This window comes from Falco peregrinus, chromosome 14 (genome assembly GCF_023634155.1).
Source record: "Falco peregrinus isolate bFalPer1 chromosome 14, bFalPer1.pri, whole genome shotgun sequence".
In the NCBI taxonomy this organism is placed as follows: Eukaryota; Metazoa; Chordata; class Aves; order Falconiformes; family Falconidae; genus Falco; species Falco peregrinus.
Window position 1 is genome coordinate 5,263,916 of NC_073734.1, and position 13,914 is coordinate 5,277,829.

General features: G+C 55.7%; 1 protein-coding gene across 10 annotated transcripts in view; it reads left to right on the plus strand.

The window, feature by feature from the left end:
• The window catches only part of KIAA0513 (KIAA0513 ortholog), a 28,491-nt gene extending 15,559 nt beyond the window's left edge, over nt 1-12,932 (plus strand). For 9 of the 10 annotated variants that reach the window (XM_027783912.2, XM_027783911.2, XM_027783906.2 and 6 more), the window contains 12 exons: nt 1,164-1,658; nt 2,500-2,599; nt 3,041-3,114; nt 3,264-3,334; nt 3,894-4,101; nt 4,550-4,590; nt 5,179-5,257; nt 5,592-5,669; nt 7,369-7,398; nt 10,006-10,086; nt 10,408-10,502; nt 10,621-12,932. In XM_027783912.2, the coding sequence (XP_027639713.1) occupies nt 1,321-1,658; nt 2,500-2,599; nt 3,041-3,114; nt 3,264-3,334; nt 3,894-4,101; nt 4,550-4,590; nt 5,179-5,257; nt 5,592-5,669; nt 7,369-7,398; nt 10,006-10,086; nt 10,408-10,502; nt 10,621-10,670 (1,245 nt within the window). In that variant the 5' untranslated portion in view covers nt 1,164-1,320 and the 3' untranslated portion in view covers nt 10,671-12,932. The remainder of the gene's footprint in view (nt 1-1,163; nt 1,659-2,499; nt 2,600-3,040; nt 3,115-3,263; nt 3,335-3,893; nt 4,102-4,549; nt 4,591-5,178; nt 5,258-5,591; nt 5,670-7,368; nt 7,399-10,005; nt 10,087-10,407; nt 10,503-10,620) is intronic. The other variant, XM_013297678.3, reaches the window with a different exon arrangement.
• Nucleotides 12,933-13,914: the final 982 nt, after the last annotated feature.

The following is a 13,914-nucleotide window of genomic DNA, read 5'->3' on the forward strand; positions in this document are numbered from 1 at the left end:
GGCCCAAGGGGGGCGTGGGGAGGAGGAGGGCACCGCTGGGAGAGCAGCTCCTGCTGCAGCCTGTGGGTTATTTTCTGAGCCTCTGAGCTAGGAGATTATGCTCTGCTTGGTGAAACATTTCAGATTGGGCTTCATTTTGAAGGCCTTTTCATCTGAGGAACTGGACGTTGGTCCTTTGGGGTATGCTAGTCTTTGAGCTGAAAGAAATTGTGGTTTTTTGTTTCTCTGGGGGTGGTTGCTTGTGCCCTGGGATCAGTCACCTCAAAGGCAGTGGGGCCATGGCAGTGCCATCGAGCTGCCCTGGGCTTGTCACTGCTTTACCTGTGCTGCTGTCCCTGCGTTGGCTCTGTGCCTGGCTGCTGCAGTGGGGCCGCTTGTACCGGGCTTGCTTCTCAGCAGGCATTGCTGGCCACCTCCCAGGGCAGCAACACGTTTGCTGAGGACATGAGTGACCCTGTGATCGAGGCAGTTCAGGGCAGCCCCTTCGTTGCCTTTTGCTGCACAGCAGCTGCTGCGGGACTGCCTGGGATGTGTGTGCACTAGAGCATCGCGGTCCATCACCAGCCAGTGCTCCCTGTGCTCGATTAATTAATCTAATTGCAGTTCAGAGCCCTATGTCCACATGCCGTTACAGTTTCTGCAGCCCCTCTCCATTCCCATTTTAAGTCAGTGCACATTTAAAGCTGGGATGCTCCACCCCAGAGATAGTCCCATTTCCAAATGGGGTCAGGCACACCCGTGAGCAGAGAGGAGGGAAGGGGAGAGGAGGATGCTTCTCCAGGGCTGCCTTGGAAAATCTCCAGTGTGTTTGCCAGCTGCTGGCTCATGCCAACCCAGTTTTGCCCGTCAGGCTGTGAGATGTCATATCCCAAATGTGACATATGGAGCTTGAGCTCAAATTGTCTCTTTTCTGGGCTAAAGGATGAAACCCCCTCTTGAACAGTGCAGAAAGCACACAGGCACTGCATGGCTTTTCTTATTCACGTGGCTGATGGAGAGCAGCCACCTCTGTTTGCCTACTGTGTCCCTGTCCTGTCCCTCTCCGCTGCTGATGAGCATCCTGGAGACATCATAGGTGATGGTCTATGCTCTCCTTGCCCAAGGTCCATGGTGGCAGTTCCCTGCATCTCTGTCCTCACTCTTGTCCTCCCCTTGTCTTTTAGATGTCCTGCGGTAACCTGTCCCCCCACAGAAGGGTCTGCCTGCCTTAGCCAGCCTGTCCTCCCAGGCATCCTGCCAGCGATGGCCTTGGCGCCCCAGTGAAGGGTGAAAGGAAGAGGAGCGAGTCCCCCCAACACCGCCACATCCCCCAGGAGAGCCATGGAGGCCCCCCTGGACGTGCCTGTAGGGAACCTCATTGACTTTGATGCTGAAACACCCACCTGCATCCCCTCGGAGCCCTCCCCTCCCGCTGCTCCCAGTGGCAATGGGCACCTGGGGGACACAGGGGACATGGCTGGGGAAGAGAGTGATGCCACTGAGTCGGCGGACAGTGAGAATGACATGGGTGACTCTCCCAGGCACTGGGGTGGCTACCGCCGCTCCTCCTCCAACGAGTCCTTCTCCTCCAGCCAGAGCACTGAGTCAGCCCAGGACGAGGCGACGGCCGAGCGCCGGGAGTTCATGCGGCACTACGTGGAGAAGATCTTCACCGGGGGGTGAGTGAGCGGGGCCAGCAAGTGCTGCTGAGCCTGCTGCCAGGGGACATCCCGCGGGATGGGATCTGGCTGCTTTCCCACTCCGGGAGCATCGGTTTGTGTCCTTCCCCATGCTTGGCTAATGCAGCTTGTTGCTCCCGGCCATAACACGGCGTCAGAGCTAAGCGGGGCGATGTGGGCTCTGACTTATGCCCCTCTCTTGGGCATATCCCGGCTCACCTTTCACCCCCAGCTCCCCTCCCTTCTTTCTCTCCTTTCCCATGCAGGGGCTCACCATGCCGAGGGTCTCGCTGTGCTGAGGGTCTCCAGCTCCTCTCTCTTACTGGGCATCTCTGCTGACGCTCGTGCAAATGCCAGCAGCTCACACGTGCCCCAGGGCCCTGCGGCAGCCCCTGGCACTCCCCCCCTAGCCCTGCATCCCTCCCCCAGCTCCCATCGCTGAGGTCTCCGCAATGCTGTGGCTTGGCGTGTCAGGCAGGATTGAGCAAACTGAGCGTGATGAGCAGCAACAGGGGCTGGTTTTGCTCTGGGGCAGAGCGCCTGTTTTTGGAGCTCAGTTTCTGCTCAGGCTGTCCTTGGCTCTTCCCTTCTCCCTCTGCCTTTGGTTCCCTGCCCCCCTCCCCTCCGGGAGGAACAAAAGAGCAGTGTAAGCCGTAAGCCGAGGGATGACAGAATGGATGCTCCCCTTCCCCTCTTGCTCTGCTCCCTCCCAGCATCACAGCACAGGGATGCTGCCACCGAGATGGATGACGTGGGTGAGCTGAGCCATGCTGGCTGGATGGGGGATGCTGGCCACATCTTCAGCTTTAACGATGTTTTTTTTTCTTTTTCCACGTTTCAGAGAGGATTTGGACCAAGAAGAGAAGGCCAGGTTTGGTGAGCTCTGCAGCAGTGAGAACGGGAAGGGCAGGGAGTGGTTCGCAAGATATGTGAGCGCCCAGGTAAGGGGAGAGATGGGTGAAGGAGCAGTGATCTGGCACCAGGGGCTTTGAAACAGCCTGGGCAGGAGGCTCAGGCCAGGGGAATATAGAAATACCCCAAAGCAGTATTTTTGGAGGGCAGGAACTCAGGGAAAGGGAGGAACTTCAGTACAGGGAGATACAGAAGTGAATAAATGCACCTTGAGGCAGTTATGTGCATGCTTGTTGCAGTGTGCGGGAGAAGTCACCTCTTTTACCTATTGGCGCTCAGACATGCCCTATTCCCTAGAAAAACAATTCAGAGAGGCAAACCACTGTCTCCGAGAGGGAGGCCCAGCTGCCTGTGCTCTCTGCCCACCTCCTTGTGGCCAGGGGTCCTGGGGGGGCTGGAGTTGTTCTTGCTGCTTGCAGCAGCCAGCTGCTCTGCAGAGCTGTGCTAAACCCTGGGCTTTGTGCCTGCAGCGCTGCAACTCCAAGTGCGTCTCGGAGCAGACCTTCTACCGCCTGATGCAGTCGTTCGCCCTCGTGCTCTTTGAGTAAGTTGTGGCGGGGGGTGGTTCTGTGGCTTCGTTGCAGTCACCAGAAGCCCCTGAGATCAGAGCCATGGCTCAAGGAGGGGCAGCAACACGAGGTTGCTGTGGTTGCCATCGTTGGGTGCCTTCACCGAATCCTCCCTCCATGTCAGATGTCACCAGATGGATGACTTCAGCCCTGCCAAGAACCTCATGACCATGTGTTTCACCTACTACTACGTGGGTAAGAGTCACCTGCACCCTCGGGCTTTGCTTGTGCTGGAGACCAGTGGCGGTGTGCCCTGTGTGTGGGAAGGGTGACGGAGGGGTACCCAAGCTTGGCTTTTTCTGGCTGACTCCGATACTGAGCAGAAAAGAGCCTCCATGGCCAAGAAGCTGTGCAAACCTATTGGAGACCCTCACTGGGGTGGCAGCTCACGCTGATGCTGGTTTGTCATTGCTTTTAGCCATTGATTTTTGTATGTGGCAATGCCCAGATGTTCCCTGACCCTGGGGATGCGATGTGAATGCCCCAGCCCAGAAGCACCTTGGCTTACTGCTGGGTGTGTGGTGGTCACTCCTCCACAGAGGACTGGATTTTCTATCCAAAATGGGGGCGGGGGGGGGGGCGGGCGGGGGAGGAGGATAAAGACCTACAGGAATTGGGATGGGATGGGGTCTGAGCCGTTTCCATTTGGCTCCTGGTCTCTGTGGTGCATCTTGTAGCTGGGAGCAAGTTCCCCAGGAACTGGCAGCACCCAGGACCCATGGGGCCAACTGAGCTCCTGATATGTTGCCTGCAGGCAAGCCCCACGCACTGCCCTTGGAGGCCAAGGAGAAGCCCATGGGCAGCATCGACTCATACTTGAAGTCGGCAAACAGCTGGCTGGCCGAGAAGAAGGACATCGCGGAGCGGCTGCTGAAAAACACATCGGCCAAGACGGAGAACGTCAAGGGCTTCTTTGGGGGCCTGGAAACCAAACTGAAGGGTCCTACCACCAAAAAGAGCGAGTGGGTACCACTCTGTTGGGTGGGCAGGGGGTGCTGAGGCAGGCACCCATAATGTGACTAAGCCAGAAACCTCCTGGGTGTAGGGTCACCAAGAGCCAGGGGTTATCATGACCATGGGAAGATGATCTCTAGCCTGGTCCCATGCTTCACATTTTGGTCACTGGGCATCTCATGGTCTGAGAGTCCCGTGTCCCTTAGGCATGGAGATACGCGGTTCCAGGAGATGGTGCTGTTGCTTTGTGGTCTTCTGCATCATCTCTGTGCTAGGTCCGACTGGGATGGACATCACAGTCTCTTAGCCACCTTTCTGGCCCCAGGGACGGTGGCATGGGAGCAGGGGTCTTTCAGATGAAGGTGCTCCCCTCACAAGGGGGGGCAGGGCTTTGCTGCATGGGCTGTCAGGGGGGGACAGGCTTTCTGGGAGCTGACACTGATTTCTGTGCCGCAGCGAAAGTGAGGACAAACCAAAGGAGAAGCTGAAGAAGACGGGTGAGTAGAGCCAGCATTGCTGAAGTAGGCATGGTCAAGGCATCCCTGGGGGAAAGGAGTGAGCATTGGAAGTGGTGCGAGATGGCCGGCATTGTCAGAGCTGTGGGGTGGTGAGAAGGGCAGGAAGGACCGATGCTGTCTCCTCTGAGCTCCTAGGGAAGTGCTCCAAAGGAGCCTTTAGCAGCTCCTTGCTTTGGAGCAGTCACAGCTCTTGTCTCACAAGGACATCTTGTGGCATCTTGTCCTCAGTGGCACAGGTTGCAGAGGTCTGGCCATCTACTACATCTGAGCCTTCATGTTGCACCAGTCTCCCTCCTGGTAGCTGTGTGTGTTACCAAACCAGCGGTCCCGTCCCTTGAGTATCCTCCTGGGACATCCATGCCTTGATGAGAGCTCATGTCTGCCCACAAAGGGCAGCCAAAGCTCCTCTTCTTGTTGCTGAGGGTGTGTCGGGTATGAGTATTTGGCTTGCAAACCTCACCATCGCGGCTGCTTGGATGCCAAGCTGGCAGGGGGACCCAAAGCCCACGCATGGGTGGGAAGGTGGGAGTCATCCAGACCTTGGCAGGTAACTGTGTGTCCCCGCAGTTTCTGTGCAGAGCCCAGAGGAGGAGAAGAAAGGAGAGAAGATCTACCTGTACATGCACCTCAAGCAGCAGCCGATCTGGTAAAGCCTGACTGGGGCGAGCGAGCTCCTGCCTGGCAGTGGCCTCCCTGGGGAGGGGATTTGTCCCTGCCCACACATTCCCCAGATGTCCGTGAGTGCTTTTGAGCTGCTGCTGCCCCTGTGGCAGCTGCACACATCCCTGGTGCTAGGGAGAGCCTGTTTGCAGCCACAAAAGGAGCTGGTCCAAAAATGGACCAAATCTGCCAGACTTGCTGAGCTCCTGGAATCCTCTCCCGGCCCCTGGGCGGTGGGTGAGCTTGGCCCTGGGAGGGCTTGGGGACAGGCTGGGGGAGATGGAAGTGGCTGTCCCCAGCGTCTCCCTCCCTCCCTGCAGGCACAACCTGCGGTTTTGGAACGCCGCCTTCTTCGATGCTGTGCACTGTGAGCGCAGGAAGCGGTCCCCCACCACCAGGTAGGACATGGGCCCGTGGGAAAAGGAGACGTTGTGTCCTCTCTAGCCCCCCAGTGTTCCCCCCGCTCCCGACGGCCCTAAGCATTACCGACTGCGGGGAAACCCTCTGCTTTCTGCCCCTGACTGCAAATCTTCTGGGGCCACTGGGCTGCGGGCCGATGAGGTCTGCATCCTCTTAGGGATTTGGGAGCACGAAGGTTCTCTTGCTCATTGTGCATCATGTTTTTTTGCAAGAGCTAAGCCCTGGGGGTGTGCCCAGAAAACCCAGCCAGGGTTCAGGCTGTTGGTGCTTAGTTTGCAAGCAGATGTGGGAAAAGATGCTTGATGCAGCCCTTCAGGGAGGTGCAGCAGATGAGGAGGGGATGCCTGGAGTCCCGGCTGTCCGCGGGAGGGCCGTGGAAGTGCTGTCAGTGTAGCGTGGGGACTGACCCGAGCAGCCAGCAAGGACAAGAGCTGGAGACAGCAGCATGGCTAGTCCCAAGAGCTGGGAAATCAGGATAAACCCTGCAAAAGGAAGGGGCTGCTTGTTTTGGAGGGTGGCTGTGTACAGAGAGCATCTGGGTGCCCGGGCATGGGGGACCCCATGGGTGCAAGGCTGGGTGAGACCCTTGCCAGGCTCGTGCCCATCTCTTCCTGCACCACGGAGCTGCCACGAGGGCTCTGGCAATTCACTGCTCTCTCGACCGCAGTTTCACCCCTCCAAAGCCAGACCGTCCTGCTGCATCTGTGCAGTGCTTTGAGGGTTTGAGTTCTCGGGGTGAGAACTGTTCAGCTCGGAGCATTTGAACAGCCCCTTTTCCGAGCACTGACAGCACTTCTTGAAGCAACCAGCCTTCCCGCATCCTCCCCAAAACCTGAGCGCACACGCTGCAGCCCTGGCTCACACCCTGGGATGCTCTGCCAGGCTCAGTGCACCGATCAATGTCTGCCTTCTTCTTTATTGCTTTTCCCTTTTTCCAAGCAAGCCACTGAAAGGGCCTATTGAACAGCAATGTAACCATAACTGCATTTGCTTTGATTAAGCCCCAAATTAGCAGCAGCAAATATCTCACAAGGACATACGCCACCAGCAGCTGCTCTCTGCTCCAAGTGCCTTTCTCAATTAATCTGATGGCTGAGTCTGGCTCCGCTGCAGAAGCAAGCCCGAATAATGAACGAGCTTCAGGAGCTGCAGCCTGGAGTACTCCGAGTATCTTACAGGGGGCTGGAAGGTGGTGGTGACCACCCCTTAGTCCTCTGGAGAGGATAACAGAAGCCACTGGGTGAACTGGGATGCTGCTTGCTGGACTGAGGATATTAAAATCCCTGGCAGGAGGAGCTGGCTGGTGAGGGCTGGCATCCCATGGGTGGGTTGGATACACCAGGGATGGTGCTTGGCCACGGCAGGTGTCCGGAGGGTCCATGGTGATGGGGCTGTGACCACCCCAGTGGGGTGGCCAGGGCAGCTGTGGGGCGGCCGGGCTGCGTCCTCCTGGGGCTGCACTGAGAGCCGGGGAGGGTTTTTTTTCTCCTCTTGGTGGGGAGGGCACGGGATGGGGGGAAGGAACCAGAACTAAATTCCTCTTTTTCTCTCTCTTTCCTCTCTCTGCCTCTAACAACCTTCCTCCATCTCTTCTTCTCTCCTTTCCCCTCCATCCCTCTATCTTGCATGATCTTTCACGCACCACTTTTGTCGGCCCTGTTTCTGCTGCCGCTCCAGAGGGAACACTGGGGAGGAAGAGGAGAAGAGGTGTGTCTGTCCCCGTACTTCAGTGCATTAGTGTCCAGAGGCCAATGTTCGCTTCAGGTCCAAATCCTGCCTGGGGAGGGGGGTAACAGGTTTCAGGGGGGCTCTGAAAGGCCCTTTCTCCACCCAGGAGGAACGGCTGTCGGAGGTTTGATTTCGTGTGCATGACCCTCTCAAAAGGGCCAGAAAGTGAGTGGGCTCCTCTTTAATGTGGCTTTTTAAAAAAGGAAACCTGACTGGTTTCCAGCTGTGATATTTTACTGTGGAAATTGGATGCCTAGCTGCTGGGGAAGCTGAGGACTTGTGCCAGGTACTGTTCCCTGGGCAGGTTTTGGAAATGAACCGAGTCTCTCCGTGGAGAAAGCATCCCCCTGTCCTGTCCTTCCCGCTTGCTCCCGGCTTCTGCTGCCACATAGAAGTGCTGAGTATCCTTTGCCAGCTGGAAAAAATGAACCTTCTTTTTTTTTTTTAATGCACTCTTGTGCTGCCATCCCTAGATAAAAAGAAAAATGCAAATGCGGGCTGCATGTCACGATTGTGAACGTGTCCTTTGGGCTGCAAAGCTCAAAGCCAGCCACATCTACCTGTGCTCCGAGCTGGGATAGGGGCAGGGAGAGAGTCATTGCTCTCTTGCTGGAGCGTGGAATATTCGATCTTGGAGCAAATCACTCCAAGTGATGGCATTAGCAAGAGGATGAGGGTTCTTTGAAGCTGGGCAGTAAATCTTCCACGTGGCTAAAGCGTGCACCGGCAAATAGATAACTTAAATATTGCTCAGGCAGAGCATTGCTCAGGTTAGCTGGGCAGGGTGAAACGCTGTTGCTGAAAGATGAGTGATGCTGAGCGGCTGAAACCACGTCTCACTGGCACGGTTCTCCCAGTGCCCGGGGGCCACGGCAAGGCTTTCCTGGGTACACTGAAATACAGGCAAGGTGTTAGCCCAGCCCGTGGGGTTACGCACCGCTGTGCCTGCCCTGCCATGCTGGTATAAAGATTAAAGGGTTTGAGCAGAGCCACATGTGGGCTTTCCCCCTTCCCAGGCATGTTACTCGAGCTTAACAAGCCAGAAGCACGGCAAATTTTTCTTGGGCACTTTGATAATGGTTTTTCTTTCTCCTTCCTCTCTCAAAAACATAAAAAGGCAGGAAAAAAAGTGCTACAAACATGCTCCTTCTGTAAGTGGGCCATTGAGATCTGTGAAGTTTTGCTTCCAGTTTTCAAAGCCCCTTAATTTGATTCTTCTCCTTTCTTTTCAGCCTCCGGATTTGGATGTGGTTTTTATTTGCTAGTCATAAGCTTTATTTGGGAGAAATTACACCTTCTTTTTTTTTTTTTTTTTTTTAATCCTTTTAAAATATACCATATTTTCCAGAGCCCTATATATAAATATAGGCAGCTCACCCCTGGAGACCTAAGGCTCGGCTCAGCAGCGTTCAGCTGCCCAGGCTGGGCTGAGTCGCTGAGGACTGGGTCCCCTCCATGGGGTCAGCCTGACTGAGCACCCATCCTCTTCCAGTTTCAGCAACACAGACGTGCACTGGGGCTCAGCTAACCTCACTGAATTTACCGTGAGACACCCTCCTCCCCAGCCACCCATTTCCACCTCCTCCCACCCTGCCTGGTGTGCCAGTGAGCTAGCACGAGCTGCAAGCATACCGTCCTCTCCTGGTGTTCTCCTCTTCCTTCTCCTCCATAGAGCTGTTTTTCTTCTACCTATCCCTGTTTTTCCTTGCTTTTCCTCCTCTTACCCTTGGCTCTAACCTCACTTGACTTCTTCACGGGAGGGGGCTGGTTTCACCCTGGAGCTGTAGTTTCCCCGGCATGCATGCACCAAGCCCCCGGCTGCCAGCACAGTGTTGCACCTCCACAGTGACATTTCTGTGACACAGGCTTTATTCCCTAAGCCCCCCCGGGTGGGACACGGGGATGGGGACTCCTGCCACTGGCTAGAGCTGGCTGCAAACATCTAGAGCTTAAACCTCCCCTTCCTTTGAGGCAACACTGCAGCTGCGTTTGCTGCAGAGCCAGGGCATCCTCAGGGCAGCACTGTCATTTTGGTGTTTCGGCCCTGAGCGGGGCCATGGGGAGGGGGTACAGAAGCCCCTCGTGCTGTCGGAGGGGGAGGTGTGTTTGGGGAGCGGCTTGCTTGGGGAGCTGGAGCCCTGCTGCAGATGGGGGAGAGGTGCCTGGTACTCTCCTGGTACCCCTCCTAGGTTGGGGGGGCTTCAGCAGACCCCTGCTGGGACGGCCATCCCCAAGAGTGCAAACTCCCGCTGCTTCCCCGCTCACCCCCCTTGCCAAAGCAATGGCACCGAAGGTGAGAGACGCGAGCTCTGCGCTGGAGAGGCCAATGCTATTTCCTCGCTCTTAGCCAGGGCCTTCAGGAGAAAGCCAAGGTTGCAGAAGACTTTCTTGGGGCGTCTCTTGCTTTGCTCCAGGGCGAGAGATCTGCAGATGGATGTAGGTGTGCGAGCTGCTCCAGCACCGCACGTGCGCTGTGCGCTGGTCTCGGTGCCCTCCTGTCCTCTGGCAGCATGGCCTGGGGGAGGGGGGGGTGCAGGCAGGGGGTCCCTGAGTGACATCGGTGCCAGACAGGCTTGTGCCTTGCAGGGAGAAGTGGTGCCACATGACGCAGGAGGAGCGTGATGACAGCCTCCGCTTCAATGAGAACATCACCTTCGGGCAGCTGGGGTGAGCAGGGCGCGGGGGCCGTCCCTCCTGCAGGCAGGCTCCACACTGCATCCTTGCCAGCTGCTGGGGGGACACCTTCCAGATGTTCCCTCATGTGGGGACATCCCTTACAGTGCAGAGGATGCTTGATGTTTCTCCTTGGGGCCAGCTCCTGCCCGTTAAGTTGAAAATCTGGGCACCGCAGGGATCTAGCATGTTTTCCCACAGCTGAGCATCATCCCAGCACCCAGTACAAGGGGCTGCGGAGAGGAAGAGGAAGGTGGGGGGAGGAAAGGGCAGCCTGGCCCTTCCCTCACCAAGAGCTTCTCTGTCCTTCCTCAGCACATTCATTCACAACATGCTGGCGTTCGGCCTGAACAAGAAGCTCTGCAGTGACTTCCTGAAGAAGCAGGCGACCATCGGCAATTTGGATGAAGGTAGGGGGGAGCCCGGGGGATGCGTGCCCCCTCCACAGGGTCCCAGAGGGATGGAGCCTGTCTGCCTGGCCAGGGTGCATCAGCACCCTCCCAGTGCCCTTTTCTCTCTCCTCTGCAGAGCAATACAAGCTGCTCAGCGACCATATCGAGCAGATGGCCACCGAATAGCTGCCTGGCCGGCATGCTGAAGTGGAAAGACGGCAGCCGGAGCAGGTGGGGAGGGGAAAGAAACCCACCACCGGGGCTACCTGAAACTGAAGTTGGGCTACTTAATCACACACACAAGCTGCAATAAAACCTGCATGATCGTTCACCAAACTTTAGAGCTGCACCAGGGCAGCTGTAGAAATAGGAGCCAAACAGCCTCCCCTTCCTCGCCAGACTATTCCGCATCGATTTTCAGAGTAGACAGTCCCAAAAGTGTATTTTGTCAGTTAAAAAAAAACAAAACACAAACCAAACAAAAAATAAGAGAAAAGCAAAAAGGGAATGACTGCTGCAGCCCCTAGGTGTGTTTATGAGAGCTGGATCACTGTGTCTCCAGACCCCTGGTGAAACACTACCTGTGGTCTTCAGTGTTTTGTAGCACAACGGCGGTGGGTGCGGAGCTGCCAAATGCATTTGCTGCTCGGTGCCTTTCTGGGGCTGCCATGGACAGTGGTAAATCTGGAGAATCCAAGGCTGCGAGCCTCTGGCTGCCTTTCCCTGCCGGCATCCTCTGGGTGAGCACAACAGAGGCTGGAGGTGGACCAGGGATGCGAGAGGTGATGGCAGGGACCACATCCAGCTGCTGGAGCCGCATCCAGCCACCGAGGAAAGCCACTGCCGGAGGAAGCAGCCAGTTCTGCCTCCAGTTTGACCTGTCTCTCTCCTTAGCCAGGCACTGGGCATTCACAGCATGTGGGTTTGTCCTGGCAATGCAGGACCCGGCTGCTGAGGATGGTGATGGGATGCAGTGGGTCAGTCTGGCAACAGGTTGGCTTGGGTTGTATATCCAGGCATGTCCCCACCGGCTGGGGACATGGGCAGTGTGGGGACTCACTGGAAGCAGAGAGGGGGCTGGTGAAGTGCTGCTACCTTCCTTGGTGTAAAGCTCCTTGAGAGCTGGAGGGAAATCCTTCTCTTGGGAAACCTTCCCTGAGCTGCCTGTGTGGTTTTGCACCTCTGGGCAGAGACAAAACACAGTTTGCTCCATATCATTCGTGTGGATGAGCAGGAAAAAAAGCCATGGCCTTGGGCAGGATAGCTGGGAGAGGAGGCAGAGGAGCACCATGTAAAAGCATGTTGGAAGGAGGCAGCAAAGCAGCATCGAGGCAGATCCCCCTGCACCCACTCCCTGCTGCAGCAGCGTCGGGGCTGCCACGGGCTTGCGGTGTTTCCCAAAGCCTCCTGGCTTCCCGGGATTAGATTAACCGCCCTCCTTCCCCGGGCTGCACCCCACCGCCCTCTCCTTCCCCAGCCCCTCTGCTCCTGCTGATCATCAATCAAACCTGTAATAGCCCTGTCTGAAGTACATCTCCTGTTCCGCTCTAGTGATGGCAGCTACGCAGTATGCAGCGTATCTGGTTTTTCCCCATGGACCTTGGCACAGTGTTTTCAGAGAGGCTGGGGACACAGGGACATCGCCACTCCCCTCCGCAGGGCATGTCCCTGCTCTGAAGGGACCCAGTTGACTCTGCCGGTGGGGTCAGGAAAGCCCAGCCCCACGCAGCCAAGGGTCCATCACTCAGTCTCACCCCAAAAACATTGTCCTGAAACATCAGTCCGGGTTTCCAGGGACCATCAGTCCATTATTCCCCATGCTGTCAGCTGTATCCTGTAAGATAAATAGCTAACAGGGTTTTTTCCATGTAGCTCTTAGTTTCTGGTGTCATTTGCTAGCATCAAAGTAATGCTTTTACCTAAGCTGGCCTTCCCTGTCTGCTGGAGCTGGGACTCTGCTCCATGCTGGGTCTCGTAGGAAGGATCGGATCCAGCACTGGCTTTGCCTTGGCCAGTCCCAAACCTGGGCAGAGTTACTGGAGAAAGGTTTTTGTCGGGGCGAGAGGCTGACGGAGGGGACTAACGTGCACTCCATCAGTGTCTCACCCTGACGAAAACCTTTCTGATGAAGAGGATGTGCTGGACCATGGGAATCTGGCAGCTCAATGCCAGGACCTGCACCCTGGAGCATCCCATCCCCGTGGCATCCCTGTCTCCACTCGGGTCTTTCCCAAATCCTGCTTTGTTTCTTTGTTATTATTTTTTTCCAACATAAGAAAAAGTTCAGCAGTGAAGTATATATTATTTGCATGTGTATTTTTCTAAAAAAAACCAACTTAAAATATTAAAAAAAAAATATAATAAAAAATCTCCGTAAACCCTTCTTGATGGGACTGTGTGAAGGATGGGGTGAGAGAGAGAGATTGGAATAAATTGTCTTAAAAATTACTTTCTCGCTCAGCCTTTGTCATGTGCTTTAATGAGATGGATTGTCTCCGTGCTGCCTGCTTGGCCTCAGTGGTCCCTGGTGCCTTACCCAGCTCAGCCCCCGCCGGCTTCTCCCTTTTGATGGCCTACTTTTTTAATAGGGAAAAATTGATGCACCTTTTAAAGAAATGTTAGCATTTGCCCCGGAGCCAGCTAGACACACGAAGGAGATTTAATTTTTATTTTCTTTTCCCCTGTGCACTCAATCTCTGCCAGTTGCTGCTGATCTGACGACAGAGCCGGGATCCTGCTCTGGCCTCAGGACATTTGATTTCAGTGTATTTAAAAATCAATTACTCAGTATTATCTTATTAAAAACAGATGTTCCCTTAGATTAATGGGCTGGGAGTGTCATCCTCCACCCAGACTTTGGAGACCATATCCCCTCGGGTCTCTGTGTGGCCGAGCTGAGCCTGTTCCCTACCCTGCAGTGCTGGTTTCTTGGGTTTCATGGCCACATTTCTCATAGGAAGGAGCTTGCCCTGCTTGCATTTTTTTTTTTTTTTTTTTTTAATTACCCTCCTTGGAGCACTCCACAGACTCACCACTGCAGGAGGGAAACCCCTCAGCCCCGAAGCCCATGTTCAGGTGTTTTACCCGGGGTTTCGCGTGGGTGTGGGCTGACCAGCTATGGAAAACCAGAAGCCACATGTCCTGGGAGTGCTTTCCTTCCCTCTGTCTGATGTCTGATGGATTACATGTCGCCTTGCCGTGCCCAATAAGCTCACGTGTATAGGAAAGGAGGTGCTTCTCCTTAGGCATGTGCTCGACGTGAAGGGGGCACCCCTGGCACCTCCCGGCTGCTGATTTTGCTGGCTGGGTGCAGGCTGCACTTGCACAATGGTATAGAAAGGCTATAGGGGCAGCATGCGTAGCAATGGGGAGTGAGATCCTTGGCCATTTAACCCTGAGCTGGGAGCACTCCCGGCCTCCCTGAAGTGCT